Raw genomic sequence first — 15148 nt, forward strand, 5'->3', positions numbered from 1 at the left:
GCAATAAATTCCAGTAGAATAATTGTTTATTACTGTTTTACTTATTTTTTAAAAATTATCACATAAGTCATAAATTTATGTAGCGGTAATATTTATATCTGTTTGATAAATATTTGTTGATACTTTTTCTAAGTTTATCTAATTATCTTTTCAAGTACAATTTTTAAAAAGTCGGGGAATTACTGAAATACTTAACCAAAAGTTACAGTTATATTTTCTAATTAATTTTTAATTTGCTTTTGCATTTGTGTAAAAACAAACTGTTGGTTGATGGTTGTATTTGTCTCATTGTTGAGTGAATTGTCCTCATTTTTTATTCTCATGGATTTCTTCACTTGAGTTTTCCATACACACAACTCATTTTACCGCTTTCCACAACACTCCCGCATTAATTTTTTGGTGTTTTCTTTTAGAAATTAATTTTCATTTCATGAAAAAATTAGATTTCAATTTAAGTTGTAATTTTATAATAAACTGATTTTCAAAATCAGGTTATGAATCTGTGTATACTTCTTGTATTTGTTGCACTTTTATATCTTGACCATAAATAGCAATCAGGTTTAACACAACTTAGATTCATTACTTTCATGAGCCTTGATTAAAAACTTTCTTTTTTAAAGAATTCGCAAATAAAAACATGTTTGCTTGCCTTTATCTTTATCATTTAATGCTATCACTTATAAATCCCTGAAGTCATGTCGTTGATTAAAGTTACAATTTAGTGCCAAGTTTGTTGAAAAAAAAAATTAAGGACACAGTTGATTCCAATTAATTTTTTTTTTAATTCTATTACAAAATACGGCAGTAACCAACCATGGTTCACCTTTAGAGCACCAAACCCATAGTTGCAGACCATTCCAACGAGTGCAAAACACCTCTAAATATCACCTCGAGTAGTAGCGTTCCTCGCATGAGGGCGCCACTAATCAAAACGCTTCTATACATGAAAGCTTATTTTTTGCTTCATGCGTTTTCAATTTATCACTAAATATTTTTTTAATTTTGAAATGAAATTTTTAAATTTCTTTTGTCATTGGTATTGACATTACTTTTGCCTTTGTTGATAAACAACAGCTGGTGCTGTTTTATCGAACTGCCAGTTCGGTGCAGCAACTAATTTGGATTTTGGTAGCTTTATAGAGGTTAAAATTTGTGAAAAAAACATAAACCAGAGCTAATCCCTAATCCCTTGTTGTCATTTTGTCTAAAGTGGAAATTTTTTTGATAAATAGAATCGATTATATCACATTTGAACGTGTACCAGACCGAGCATTATATTCTCGATTCTGATTGGTGGATTTCTTCTCCCCCTCCTTAATTCCGACGCTGCTATCCTCCTTGCGTTGCTTTTTTATCCGGTTGATGTCAGTTGTCAAGTATCCAAGAATGATCTCCTTCAATTTGTGTTTGTTTTGGTAGTTCAATTTTTAAATATGTATTTTTAACTTAGTGTTGAGTTTATTGGCCAGGATTCAACAGTAAATAAAGGTAACTTTGTAAACATTATATTAGTAAACTTCAAAGGGTCTTCCCCTTGTTTCGATTAAATGATAAAATCAGTTTTTGGTCTTTCCAAATAATAAAATATTTCGACAAACTCTTTTATCAAGTAAAACGATTGTACTTCACTTTCATAGGTAAGATGGTAATGGTAAAACTAATAGTTCACTTTCACCCAATTTCATAATTGGCAACAATATGTCGTCATCCATAAACAAAAAAGTTGTTGCTAAGAGTGTAAAGTTTATTCACGAAAGGATGGTTTTCTCTGTTTTCAGGCACAACAATGGATTCATTCTTAGGTTTTTTTGATCCAACCAACTGCAACGAATGCAGCACGGACGAATGTGCCATTGACAACTTAAACAACCAAAAAGCTCTCCCGCCGGAACCACAAGTGGGCAACATCGAGTACAAATTGAAAATTGTTAATCCGACCAAGCAAAGATTTGAACACCTTGTAACACAAGTAAGCCAAAATCATTAACTGCAATTCTTTTTAAACAACCTTATCCGTAGTTGAAGTGGCGTCTTCGCGAAGGCAATGGTGAGGCAATTTACGAAATTGGAGTTGAAGATAGTGGTATTTTGGCCGGATTGTCCCAAAGAGACATGACGGCTAGTTTGCAAACTCTTCAACAAATGGCTTTGAAATTGGAGGCAACAACAACAATTTTAAGACAAAGGACACTTGACAACGGACGAAGTATTGCCGAAGTCCTTGTAAGAAAAATACCAGATGACCAGAACAACATTGAAGTCCGAGTTGCGGTGCTTGGAAATGCCGATGCCGGGAAATCAACCTTGCTGGGGGTTCTCACGCAGGGGAATCTTGATAATGGCCGAGGGAGAGCAAGGTTGAATATGTTCCGACATCTGCATGAGATTCAAAGTGGACGAACTTCTTCAATTTCGCATGAAATTCTCGGATTCAATTCTCAAGTAAGTGAGTTAAACTGTTACTAAAGGTGTGTTAATTGGGGTTTGTAGGGGCAACCTATAAACTACAGTTACAGCGAATTGATCACAGCTGAAGAAATTTGTGACAGTTCTACAAAACTGGTGACTTTTCTGGATCTTGCAGGGCATAAGAAGTATCTAAGAACAACTATCCAAGGTCTTTCAGGATATTCACCTCATCATGCTATGCTTGTGGTAAGTATCTTTATAAGAAGAAGCTGAATTAATAAAATTTTAGCTTTATGTTTATTGTTTAAGAAGTATTTTTTTTTTATAATAATCATTTAAAATTGCAGTCAGCCATTGTTATTCTGATCATCGTGATAAGAAGTGCCATTTACCGCAATCTGTTTATTACGTTTAAAACACGTAAACTTGCAACAAAGTATTTGAATTACCCTAGGCTTCAGTAATTGGCTTGTAGCTAAAGAAAAAGCACTCTTTCTCAGATTACTTTGCGTGTTGAAATTATTTTCAAAGTACATCTCAAGCCTAATGAGTTGTTTCAGATACATGAACGTTATGACGTTTTTTTATTCCTAACTTCGTTGTTGCACAAGTATAAGACGATAATTGATGGGAATGGCTTCGGTGGTGTAGGCCTAACCATTGCGGTTATTTATTTTGTTAGTTTTTGATAAATTTTCTATATGTTAATAATCACCTAGCAATTATTGTCAAAAATGTGATTACTCTTTTAGTATTTGCTTTTGACTGAAAAGAATGTTGCATGAATTTGTAGATTTTGCGCGTTACAGCATGTAATCAAATAATTTGAAGCTTGCATAGTTGGGGCTATGTTTAACGAGTTCGTGCATTTCAGAAATCGTTTTTTAAAAAGCAACACCTGGCAATTTCGTAAGGAATGTAGGCATATATGGCAATATCTTATTTGTGCACCATTACGTAATCTTCCGTAATTTGAAATAACATAGGTAAATCTTTCGCCAAGTCTTGAAGCGGATATAGAGACGTAACAAAATAAATATTTCGAACAAATCAAAAATATCACCGCTTAGTTTAGTTATGCAACATTTGCGTCTTCGTGACGTTGATTAAATATGAATTGTTTTTCAGATATCTAGTACTGCAGGGGCGGTAGGAATGGCGCACGAGCATCTAGCCATAGCAATAGCTTTAAACGTGCCATTTTTCATCGTGATAACTAAAATCGACTTAGTATCACCAACAAATACTCTTCAGTCTTTAGAATCTTTCTTAAAGCAGGTCGGTAGTCGGCGTGTACCTTTAATTATAAAAAATTTGGATGACGTCATAACAGCTGGTGCCAACCAGTTGACCGAAAATGTTGTGCCTATATTTTGCGTGTCCAGCGTCAGCGGCGAGGGTTTGGAACTGCTGTTGAAATTTCTTCATGTTCTTCCTCCTGGAATTAGTGCCACTGAAAAGGAACGTCTAGAGCAGGAATCCCCCGAGTTTCAAATTGATGAGAATTTTAAAGCCGGGGATGTTGGCCAGATTATAGGAGGCCTGTTGACTAAAGGGGTTATAACCGAAGGGATGCAAATGCAGCTCGGGCCTCAAAAAGATGGGAGTTTTCTCAATGTGGTTATTAAGTCGATTCATAGGAATAGAGTTCCTTGTCGGATGGTCAGGGCCGGGCAGAGTGCTGCGTTGTGTTTGAATAGTTATATTCCCAATTTGAGGAACGGGTTGGTTTTGCTACGAGCAGATTCGAATGCTAAAGGCTGTGAGTTTTTCCAAGCGAGCGTTTCGGTTTTGTTCCACGCAACGGCGATTTATCAAGGATACCAAACTACCGTCCATATTGGAAATATAAGGCAGACAGCTGTTGTGATTGGCATTTTCCCTTCCGATTGTATTCATACCAACGAAAGAGCTTCAGTATTATTTAAATTTAAGTCTCATCCTGAGTATGTTACTGTAGGGCAAAGACTGCTCTTTAGAGAAGGCGCTGCCAAAGGTATTGGGGAGATCACTCAAGTGTTTCCTCTAAATTACAAACCTGATTCGGGGTAATTGCATTATTATTTTTTTAGTTGAACGTACTTAAATGCCAAATACAAAATATCTTTTAATCTCATTAATATTAGAAGTTCAAATTTTATTTATTTGATGTTGAATTGCATTAGTTTTCCAATTGACATAATTGGTTGGTTTTTAGTTATTGTAAATTTGTACAAATGTACATAAAACATTTAAGTCGGAGTTCAAATTTGTATTGTCTAGTACAAAATTTTTTTTAATTGTAATGACAAAATCTGTGATTGTATTTTAAGAAATTTTGTAGTTCGGTCATGCACATTTTTCTCTTTATTTTCAGAGATCTCTGTCAAAGTTATTACTAATAATAATAATAATAATAATAATAGATAAATATATGTTATAGCTATATATACAGGATTTTTCTCAACCTAAAAATATAACTTCCGTAATTTTCCCTATGTTGTTTATTTTATTTTCCAAAAATGATATTGCGAAACGTGTGGCTTGCATAATTTCGTCTGGACTTTGATCGGTGAACAATTAAAAAACCTCTAAAAATAATACATAATTTTATTACAAGAGCAAAATACAAAAATAGTAATACTGATATCTAATCACGTAGTTTTAACCGGAAAAATGAACACATCGACACACACCGCTTGAGTCTTTTTTCCTTTGGTTTCTCTAAAGCAATTTTAGCAGCATTTCTGAAAACTTCGTGAACACCCATCATATGTTTAGCTGAACATTCGATATACCCCCGCGCACCAATTTTTTTCGACACTTTTAACCCTTGTACATACTTCACGGGTTGCATATTATATCTTTGTAGATTTTCAATTGTTTCTTTATTATTCCTCAAATCTAATTTATTAGCAACTAGGAGTATGGGAACTTTCCTGCAATAATGTTTAACTTCGGGCCCCCATTTTTTCTTCACGTTATCCAAAGAAACTGGACTGTCAATTGTAAAACACACGATTATAACACTTGCCTTTGCATACGACAAAGGTCTGAGTCTGTCGTAATCTTCTTCCCCGGCAGTATCCCAAATTGCAAGTTCCACATTTTGCCCATCTACATTTATTGTTTTTATGTACGTATCATAAACTGTGGGGACATGGGTTTCAGGAAATTCGTTTTGGCTGAAAGCAACTGACAGACTTGTTTTACCACAGGCACCATCACCAATTACAACGATTTTCTTGCTCAACATTATCTCTAGTTAGGATATCTATGTATGGACATTTTAAAACTCTATCTATTACAACTTGTAATGACAGATTCCCCCTTGCAGGAGTCCTACCTACAACTGATAAGATAACATAAAATACATTAAGTTTTTACTATGTACACATTATTTCGCGGTAAAGGAATTTTTTCGTATTTTTCTATAGGATCTGCTTCCTTTGACGCAAGTGCTAAATTTAATTTTTTTACTCTGATCAAGGTTATTTACCACATTCACATCTTTGACTGCTTTTTTGGTAGTAGTTATTTTTTTTGAGATTTATGGAAAATTGTGGAAATAGAAGTTGTGATAATCTAATCTTAAATTTTCTTATCCTTTATTATTTCAAATAATTATAAATAAACTCAGTTTTCCTCCTCTTTGCGTGGTACCTCGTCGCAGGACTCACTGTAAGGCTTCTTGGATATGAGGGAAAGCAAAGAACAGCCCAGTGGATTCACACGTAGGTTATTGGCGCCAAAATATGGGACACTGCAATATTTAAATTGATTTCTATTTCATATAAAAATATTACTAATAACTGAATGTTCAACTTAAAAACTCTAGTCAGTGTTGTAAAATAACATAGTTTCATGATAGACATTAATAAAGTATTTAATTTAGTTTGGAATTTAGTTTTATTTTAAAAGCTGTTGTATATGCAACCAATTATACACAAATTCATAACGCAATTTTCACAGATGCAATAGGCGTTCCTATTTGCTCTTATGCCCTCTCTCTTATAATTATACTTATTAAAACATGTGCAGAATCATGTTTTAAAGTTTGCGCTCTCATGCGCCCGCCATCTTTTATTGCTAATTTGAATTTAAATTAGTGAAAAATTGCTGACTTCAGCGTGGTCTAAATCTCGGACTTACCTGCCGGAAAACGGGACCTTATGCCGCTACACCACCACGCTACTAACAGTCTCCATGTTTGTTTCAATGTATTCATACAGACCCTACACAAAATTTTTCAAAGATTCATTTTTTTGCATTTTTACAACGTTTTTGTTCTTTTCTGAATCTCTTCAACCGCCAAGAGTGCAATTTTAAAGTTTTTGATTTTTTCGATTTTTGTCGCAATTTTGGGCGATTTACGGTACCCGGAGTAGTTTATTGCTAATAACTTCGGAATTATTGACGCTAATCCTTTTTGTTTGATAACGTTGGAAAGCAATTTTAATTTTTTATCATATAAAAGAAGGTCCTACGTGAAATAGTTACCGAAAAAATGCTGAAAAAATCAAAAATATCCAAAATATTAATATTTAATTACAACTTTTAAACGAACAAAAATTTTGCAGGTTTCTCAACGCCAGTCGATTTCTTGGAACATTTTAGATATGTATGGACAAAAACATTATCTTTGAGGTACAGTTTTGCCATAGTTTACAAAATACAAAATATAAAAATTTGTGAATCTTTTGAAGTTGACACAATCAAAAATAATTGTCTACAAAATTCGAATGTTTAATTTGGTTGTTTCGAAAATGTTACATTCCATTCCATTCCCATTTCAAAAAAAATTAATCCAAGATTTGAAGCAAAAAAGCCAAAATTTCCAACACAGAAATATTTTTATCTTCTATACGGTTAATATTATTATTATTTTTTATTTAAACAAAAACCGCATCAACGACATGGTTATTAGCGATAAGTCCATAAGTGAATATTACAAAAGTAAAATATTTGAAATTCTTCAAAAACAGTAGAAGATCGTTCATTAGGGCAGGTAACGTTACTAAGTCGCCCAGGGAGGTGGAACGGAAGGCTGCCGGTCTCCATTCTTCGTACTTGGGGCAGATGGTCCACATCTATTAGGGTGTTACAATTTTTACGAAACGGTTTTTGAGTTTTGGCCATTTTTTGGGTTAGCCATGTGTGACCCAGACGTATGCGATTAATTGAGACCTGGAAGAATCTGTCTTCAGACAGACAGAGCGAGTTTCTTGCATCCTGCTTGATTCCCGTTAAGTTGGTTTTGGTCTGGATCTGGCGTTGTTTCCATATTGCATTTTTTACAGATTTTTTGACATCTCTTCCAAATCGGTTCGCCACTGGAACTCCTTCTATTATCGTGCCCTTAGCAAGGGTGTCTTCTTTTTCGTAATAGAATAATAATAGAATTATAAAATTTCACAATCGTTCGAAACTAAATTACTTTTTATAGCATTGGTAATATTGGTATAAAAACGCTTTTCTTACATTAGAATGTTGTACCCACAATCAACTCGAATTTCGAAATAAATATGAATAATTATTTAAATATTTGTATTTTTAATAGATCTTCTAGTATACTTGTGAAAGATTTCTTCGTAGAGGTAATTCGACCAAATCGTTGCATTTTGATAAAATATGTAAGTAATATAAAATACATAAACGTTTTCCCATAAAGTAAAGGAAATTTTTCGTATTTTCAAAAGCAATCTTTTTCTATGACGCAAGTATGCTAAATTTATTTTCTTTTACTTTGATCAAGATTTTTCACGTTTTCTTATAGTAGTTAATTTTTTTAAATTTATGGCAAACAAATTTTACCCACTTAGATTTTTTTCACGTCCATAACTGTTTTCTTATAGTAATTTTTTTTTTAATTTATGGCAAACAAATTTTACCCACGTAGATTTTAAATAAATACATCATGCAGGCTAAATTGCGTCATTCCCAAATCTCTCTCAAATGTGAATTTCCCGAGTTTTGCACCATCTGTAGTTGTTTTGTTGTAACTGTCAATTTCGCTACAATTTTCTGTAATACAAAATTATATGTATTTATTTTCAAATTTCCTCATTTTAGTTTTCTATATGAACAAATGAATTCGAAATTTTTCTTATTTACTTATACAGGGCTGTTCCGTTTTTATTGTTACAAATTCAAACAGGTGATAGAATATTTTTTAGGGTAAAAGTACCCTAACTATTTTGGCTGTTGGTTCTTGCTAGTTTCAGTCACAAAATTCTAAATTCCATAGTTTCTTACGTTTTTTTCTATTCAACTTACCGTTTTTCAACTTACCGTTTCAACTTACAGTTTTTGAGTTTACAATTTGTCTTACAGACAATTAAGAGGGTAAAAACAAAAAATTAAATTTGTTTCACCGTTTAAGACGCCCGTAATTAAACATTTCGACAACTGATCTTTGAATTCGTTCAGGTGTTTAAAAGTCATCAGCTGTACCAACTTTTGTAATTTTATCTAATCTGCAATAGTGGGAAAACCCCATTAAAAAACGCATCTCTTTCAGGAGGTGTAATTCGCTTACGTAACACTTTTTGATACATGTTCATAGGAATCTTTTGTCTTAGAATTGAATTTTCTATCACCTGTTTAAATTTGTAACAATAAAAACGGAACACCTGTATATCCCTCAAATGTAGGTACTTACCTATACATTTATAATTAATTTTGGCAATCTTTCGCTTTTAATTTACTTGTTGTCACTTCGATGGAACTGCTTAATTACAGTAATTAAGTTGACTAAATTAATTCAAGGTTATTTATAAAGATTAGCGCAAATGCTTCTTGGAATAATGTTGATTGTCTGATGTTTTAATTACTTGCTAATAAAATTTAGTGACAAATACGCTAGTTATGCAACAGCTGCAATATGCCAAGATAACAGCGTAATTAATTTTAGCACATTAGAATTGTTTCTAATTTGTCTTCTTTTAAATCATCATGTGATGTGAGATGAGATTACCATTTGGAAGGTTTGCACTTGAAAATGCTCAATGAAAGTTTGCAAATGAATGGACTCGCTTTGAAGTTCACTGCTAGCGGTGTTTGTTATTAATTCAGGCGTTCAAATTAGTTAGATTATTTTTAGCTGTCAGCATAATCTGAAAGCATTTTTATGAGCACGATTTACAGCTTCCGTTTCTTCGTTTATAAATTATTCTATTTAACAATTAACAAATAAGGCTTAAATAAATATAGTTAAACACTTACCTGGTGCGTCTTACGAAGTTACTCTCAACGAGACAACTTCAAACTTTACTGTTACACGATTAGATAAAATTTCTCTATTGTTATATCGTATTTTAGGGGAAAGGACTGAAATAAACAGAGTGTGTTTTAGTATATATTGACTACATTTTTTCAACACAGGTTTCAATAATACAGGAGCGGTAACTGGAAGCACATAGCATGCTGACCGGACATCACACATAACTAGACCAGTTATTGTCCCATTGCATCCACTAGATGTAGCAGCAAAAGCCAAGGAACACATAAGTGAACAATTTCGCCTAATTTAAACATTTTCATAAAACATAAGAACGGTTCTATCAAAATAGTATTTTTTCCCAAACAATTATGCATATTTCAAAGCTCACATGAAAGCACCCACATGATGTATAAATATATATTTATTGTCTAAAATATTGTCAGGATATGTAATATCACTTAATTTTTATGATTCTCCAAGATATGTAGCACTATGTAAAATTTCATGTGAGCCTATTATTTTTTGTGTCATTAATCACGTAAAAATCACCGTAAATATTGACTGCAGAAGTTTTAATTGGCTTAGTTGTCAGTTTAAATCTATTTAAATTGAATTTATGGTAATCTTAAGATCTAATATCACTGTAATTTTTTTGTAGTTCCTGCAATCAATATTGAGGTGTAACAATTTATAGTTCTAATTGTCTTGAGTGACTAATGACTTTTATATTATTTCTCTATGAAAAACACAATTTAGAAACATGTACAACGTATTTCATTAGTGATTGCCCACACGTCGCAATTTTAGTTAAACGCAGGGACTGTGGAATTTGACAATCGCCGACGGCGAGGACAAGCTAATAATAAGGTATTGAGGTAGGAGAAAATTTATTCCCCAGATCCAGACTCTGACATTCTTCCAAGAAAATCGTCTCAAACCGAAGTAATTAACTTTCAGGGGATGACAGGGATTGTTGATTAAATCGCATGTAGAAGTAAATTTAACGCGTAACTGTTTTTGTAAATTTTGATGCCAAATATATTTCGACCTGGTTGAGCGTGGTCCTTGCCGCGAGCTGTAAAATTCATGACCTGCGCACAGTAGACACTAGATAACATCGTTATAAATCTATAGAAAACTATGATATCTTCTCTTTCTAAGGGTATAAAATATATTTAAAGCATTGCAGAAGGCTCCGAAGTAATTATTGTCAAGGGTACGTCAGCACCAGGGCGCAAGGCTTTTAACTAATAGGGCCTTCGAAGACTTCTGCACAGACGGCGATCTTACGAAATATACTGAACTTTTCATGCTCGTTAAAGGGTTATAGCAATGATCTCAAAAATTCCTTTTCACGAGCAAAAAGAAGACGCATATTTCGGTGTAAATACATTACGTATACATTTATACATTCACAATAAGGGCATATATTATACATTCAACCATCACAATAAAACTTGATCGTTTCTTTCGATTTCAAGACTTCTGACAAACACACTGATTTCATGCAATATTCAATCTGATTGTTTTTGACAAACTTAGCAAGTTGTGTTAAGTTATGTGTTTATTTTCACGCAAAAATTTCATTCCGAGGAGTTTCGAAACTTTTCGAGCTATTTAATTATCAAAATATCCAACATTCCACCACTGTATATGCATATGTTACCGCAAAAGCCCAGTTTCAATTAAAACTCTTTCTTTTGGGGATAAACTCTTGTGTCAATTCTAAATTTAACTAGTTAACACTCAAAATTCTCAGTTGGCTCTAGTTTTCAGTAAACATTAATCTTTTATATTTTTTCCTACATGTGAGTAGTTTTACTAAAACGCAAAAAAAGGTAACATTAATAATAGTCGCTCCACGAATTTTAAGTTATTAGCAACTAACCGTAATTCCAAGCATTTCATTTCCCATTAAATACGTTTCACATGGTCAAAACTAGAATTGTCTAACGAAAATAAAATAATCAGGTTTTAACTAGAATCGTGTCTTTTCGGTAACATACGTATGGGTTGCTTGAAAGCGATGGCTTGTTACGGCATGGTTTAGTTCAGTATATTTATTAATACCGCTCAAAGTTGTATATGACACAGCTGTATAAACAGATCACATGTAGTAGCGGTCCGCTCGAACACTAGGTGAATTGTCACGAAATATCACTATAGGATCATTCTAGATATTGTGCGTGGCTGGATTGTGGCAGGGGAGAACTGCTATACCACAATATAATAAATGCGTTTTACTAAGTAACTTTGTAAGCATTCTGTTCATGTAAATGTCTTAGAAAACCATAGTTACCGTGTATAATTTGTACCATTCATTCTTGTTACATTATTGTCAGCTTAATTGAGATTATTGTCTTATCTACTACCTAATCAGAGTAATGCTTCATCTGCTGTAAAATCCAAGGAATATATTTGGGAACGTAAGCATAAACTCCGGGGAGGTGCGGATGAGCACATTTGATACCCCAACTGACGATTCCACCTACAAACCATCGGTCTGGATCGTTGTTGTCGCGACATAGTAAAGGACCTCCGGAATCTCCCTAAGATTCATGCACCATTAACTTATTCTTATCGACATTAACGCCCAAATTTAAACTTGATACTTGCAGACAACAATAAATCAAATATACATCAACACACTTCCCTTGTTAAACACACAATACAATTATTTTTTTTTTAGATTAACACAAAACTGTGCCAAAAATTGCTCAAATTATAGACGCTTCATGACTAAATATAAAAATTATTAGTTAATATTAAATCGTTACAAATCAAAGAAAAAAATGTACATTTTAGAATTTTCACGGCATATTTCTAAACATTTATTTCACGATACAATTTAAAAGAGGAGAGTGTGAATGCAAATATTTAAATAATTAAATATGTATTTAAATTTATAACAAGCCGCACGTCAAACCACAAGCCACTCTGAGAGTAGAATAAAATACTTTCCTGGAACTAAAACTGTAATGTAATAAATATTTGTTAAATTTTGGTTTTGTTAATAATATCTTGACGGATGAAATGATAGATTTGTGTAAATATTTGCATAATTCGGGTAAGCCAGTTTTGTGGAAGCGTGTTCGAATGATTTTCCTCACTTGAGTTGAGTTGACCCCTAGCTTCAGTTAAAATTAATTAGACGGTATATGGTTAATAGAAATTTGATTGTTAATAATGAATGTGCATATTAGCATCACTGAATGGAGTGAATTCGAATTATAACATAATGACTCAAAACAGTTGAAATTGAATTTTGATTAATAATAAATTAAAATTCGATTAGGTTTTGAATTTAGTTTTGTCTGCACGTATCATGGAAATTTATTTAATCATTCACCTGACAGGCATCTTTTCCTCCTTCCTTATACCCGGCACAGATCATACCCTCTGTAACGTTCAGTTCTCGATTTTCCAGCCAAGCGTTACACAAGTCTCGATTCAAAACGGGCACCTCCACTTCATTTACTTCGGGTTCGTATTCTGACACTACAAATAAACAACAAGTCTAACAACACTTTTTCTAACCTGTCCCCTATTCCAACAAATTGCCCAATCGCTTCAAACTAAACATTTACACCAGTTATAAAACACTACAACACTAGAGGTCCATTTATCAGCGAGATTGTTATTAATTCCTATATTCCCAGTCATAATCCCACAATTAAATCCGGCTCAACTTCTATCTTTACGACACTTCATTTTATTATCGTTCGTGACGTCGACTCATTTTTCTCTCTATTTTTTTTTGTAACAAGAGCAAAAATCGAAAGGAAACCTTGTCTTCCAACAAACAAAACTACTCACGATTAATTATTTTCTAGTGTGCTTAATGTTTGTACAACATTAACTTGCGTACAGCGCTAACCGGCATGAAAAATATTTCAAAACAAAACTAAACAAAATTCGCAAAGTAATAATCTGATACGCCACAAAATCGTGTCATATTCGAATAAAATTCTGAAACGAAATACTCGCCATACTTCCTCAACAATAAAAAGTAGCAGGCCTTACATACAGGATGTTTCAGAACTTGCGCCCCGGAGAAAAAAGCCAAGATACCAGAAACATGGAAAAAAATTTGACATTTATTTTTTAACATTTGACCTTTTTTACGTTTATTTAATCTTACTGATGACCTTGTATATGTCTTTTCAGTAAAAGTACAAAAACTTTGCCAATAACAGCCACAAATAACAAGCAAAAGAACATGTAAAATTATTTTTTCAGCAGAAATAAATAGGATCAAATAGAATTGTTGTAACATTTTTTCCATGCTCCTTGTATGTTATCTTAGTTGGCGTTTTATCTGGAGTTCTAAAACATCCTGTATAATACATTTTAAATATGTAGTAAAAACAAGTTGGCTTTATTTAGAAATTATGGCCACATGAAAAAGTTGAAATTTGGTGGAGGCGCCGGACTAGTAATGCTAATTTTTATATAAAACAAAACAAACTATAACAGTTTTTCAGACATAACAACTTTGCTTTAAAGCAAAGGTTGAATTACGAGTAAATTAATAAACTGACAAAATAAAAATACAGGTTGTGATTTAGCATTAATTAGACTTTCATCAGCTAGCTATTTTAATATGTTTGAAACGTGTATGAGCATTGATGTTTGATCATGTATGGAAAATTCATTAACTAATCAACTTTGTGAATCAAAACATTTCGTATTTTCGCAGTAAATATTTAATCTGTCATTTTTGTCGCGCGACATAAAGGTGCAAATTTGAAACTGAAATAAACACACACAAAATTTAATGAAATTATTTACTTGTCTTCGAAATGTATTTTAAATTTTTTTTCATGAGAAAGCATGATTTAATTTGAATTTGTCGTATTGAAGTAGATACAAATTTGGTGTAGGCGCCGGGTAAAGTGTTTATTCACGCGTGAATTGTACGAACAAATTCGATTAAATTTATCTATATGTTGAGCAAGCGCTCGAGTCTATGATATGTACATTCTACAAACATTATAGTAGGTACTTACTTCCGGTGTCCTCTTTTTTGCCCCATCCTATCACTGTACAAATTGTTCCCGGGTGAAGTTGCTTATTGGCAGGTGGAAGACAAACTGGCAATAAATGTTCGTGAAAATCGACTCTGGACGAGAGCTAGAAATATAAATATTTGGCTAAGATAAAGTATAATCCGTTTAGTAAATTTGGAATTGTCCGAAAATTGACAAGGCTTAACTTTAACACGGGTAATAAATTACGATTTGTAATGAAGACTGAAGCGTTGTTATAAAAATTAATTTCTCTTTTGTGTAATTTGTATTTAAGAATTATAATTTAGTTAATTCGAATTTATGCCTCAATTTTGCCCGGTCTGTGTGGAAATATTTCCGGACAAATATCGAATTTTATTTAAGTTGTCGCGAGTTAATGTCCGGGACAGTGACGGCTGTTTATCAAAACGTTTCTGACACGTTTTATTATCTCTGACAAAGCAAATTGCACCCGAAGACTTTTACTCAATTTGATTCGGGAGAAAATTGAATCGAAAGAAACGTCCGG

At 33.0% G+C, this 15148-nt stretch overlaps 3 protein-coding genes across 8 annotated transcripts in view; 1 reads left to right on the top strand and 2 right to left on the bottom strand.

Annotated features, from left to right (window-relative positions):
- LOC123006457 (GTP-binding protein 2) overlaps positions 1-4838 on the top strand; it is a 38776-nt gene extending 33938 nt beyond the window's left edge. Inside the window, exons 1-5 of one of the 2 annotated variants that reach the window (XM_044400952.1) lie at positions 1341-1488; positions 1779-1969; positions 2020-2442; positions 2491-2655; positions 3538-4838. In XM_044400952.1, the coding sequence (XP_044256887.1) occupies positions 1787-1969; positions 2020-2442; positions 2491-2655; positions 3538-4461 (1695 nt within the window). In that variant the 5' untranslated portion in view covers positions 1341-1488; positions 1779-1786 and the 3' untranslated portion in view covers positions 4462-4838. Of the gene's footprint in view, positions 1-1340; positions 1489-1778; positions 1970-2019; positions 2443-2490; positions 2656-3537 lie in introns of those variants that run through there. The other variant, XM_044400953.1, reaches the window with a different exon arrangement.
- Positions 4839-4984: 146 nt separating this feature from the next.
- On the bottom strand, positions 4985-5792 carry LOC123006533 (ras-like GTP-binding protein rhoA). The gene is made up of 2 exons (XM_044401077.1): positions 5783-5792; positions 4985-5734 (listed from the first exon to the last, which is right to left on the bottom strand). Exon 2 carries the CDS (start codon positions 5642-5644, stop codon positions 5039-5041), a length of 606 nt encoding a protein of 201 aa, XP_044257012.1. The 5' UTR covers positions 5645-5734; positions 5783-5792; the 3' UTR covers positions 4985-5038.
- Positions 5793-7118: 1326 nt separating this feature from the next.
- Positions 7119-15148, bottom strand: part of LOC123006509 (atrial natriuretic peptide-converting enzyme) — a 31527-nt gene continuing 23497 nt past the window's right edge. For all 5 annotated transcript variants that reach the window (XM_044401039.1, XM_044401040.1, XM_044401038.1 and 2 more), the window contains 4 exons: positions 14620-14743; positions 12960-13108; positions 9613-12159; positions 7119-7763 (listed from right to left, as the gene is read on the bottom strand). In XM_044401039.1, the coding sequence (XP_044256974.1) occupies positions 11983-12159; positions 12960-13108; positions 14620-14743 (450 nt within the window). In that variant the 3' untranslated portion in view covers positions 7119-7763; positions 9613-11982. The remainder of the gene's footprint in view (positions 7764-9612; positions 12160-12959; positions 13109-14619; positions 14744-15148) is intronic.

Source organism: Tribolium madens, unplaced genomic scaffold (genome assembly GCF_015345945.1).
Source record: "Tribolium madens isolate multiple individuals breed KSU strain unplaced genomic scaffold, Tmad_KSU_1.1 Scaffold_2;HRSCAF=44;Tcas5.2_LGX, whole genome shotgun sequence".
NCBI classification, from domain to species: Eukaryota; Metazoa; Arthropoda; class Insecta; order Coleoptera; family Tenebrionidae; genus Tribolium; species Tribolium madens.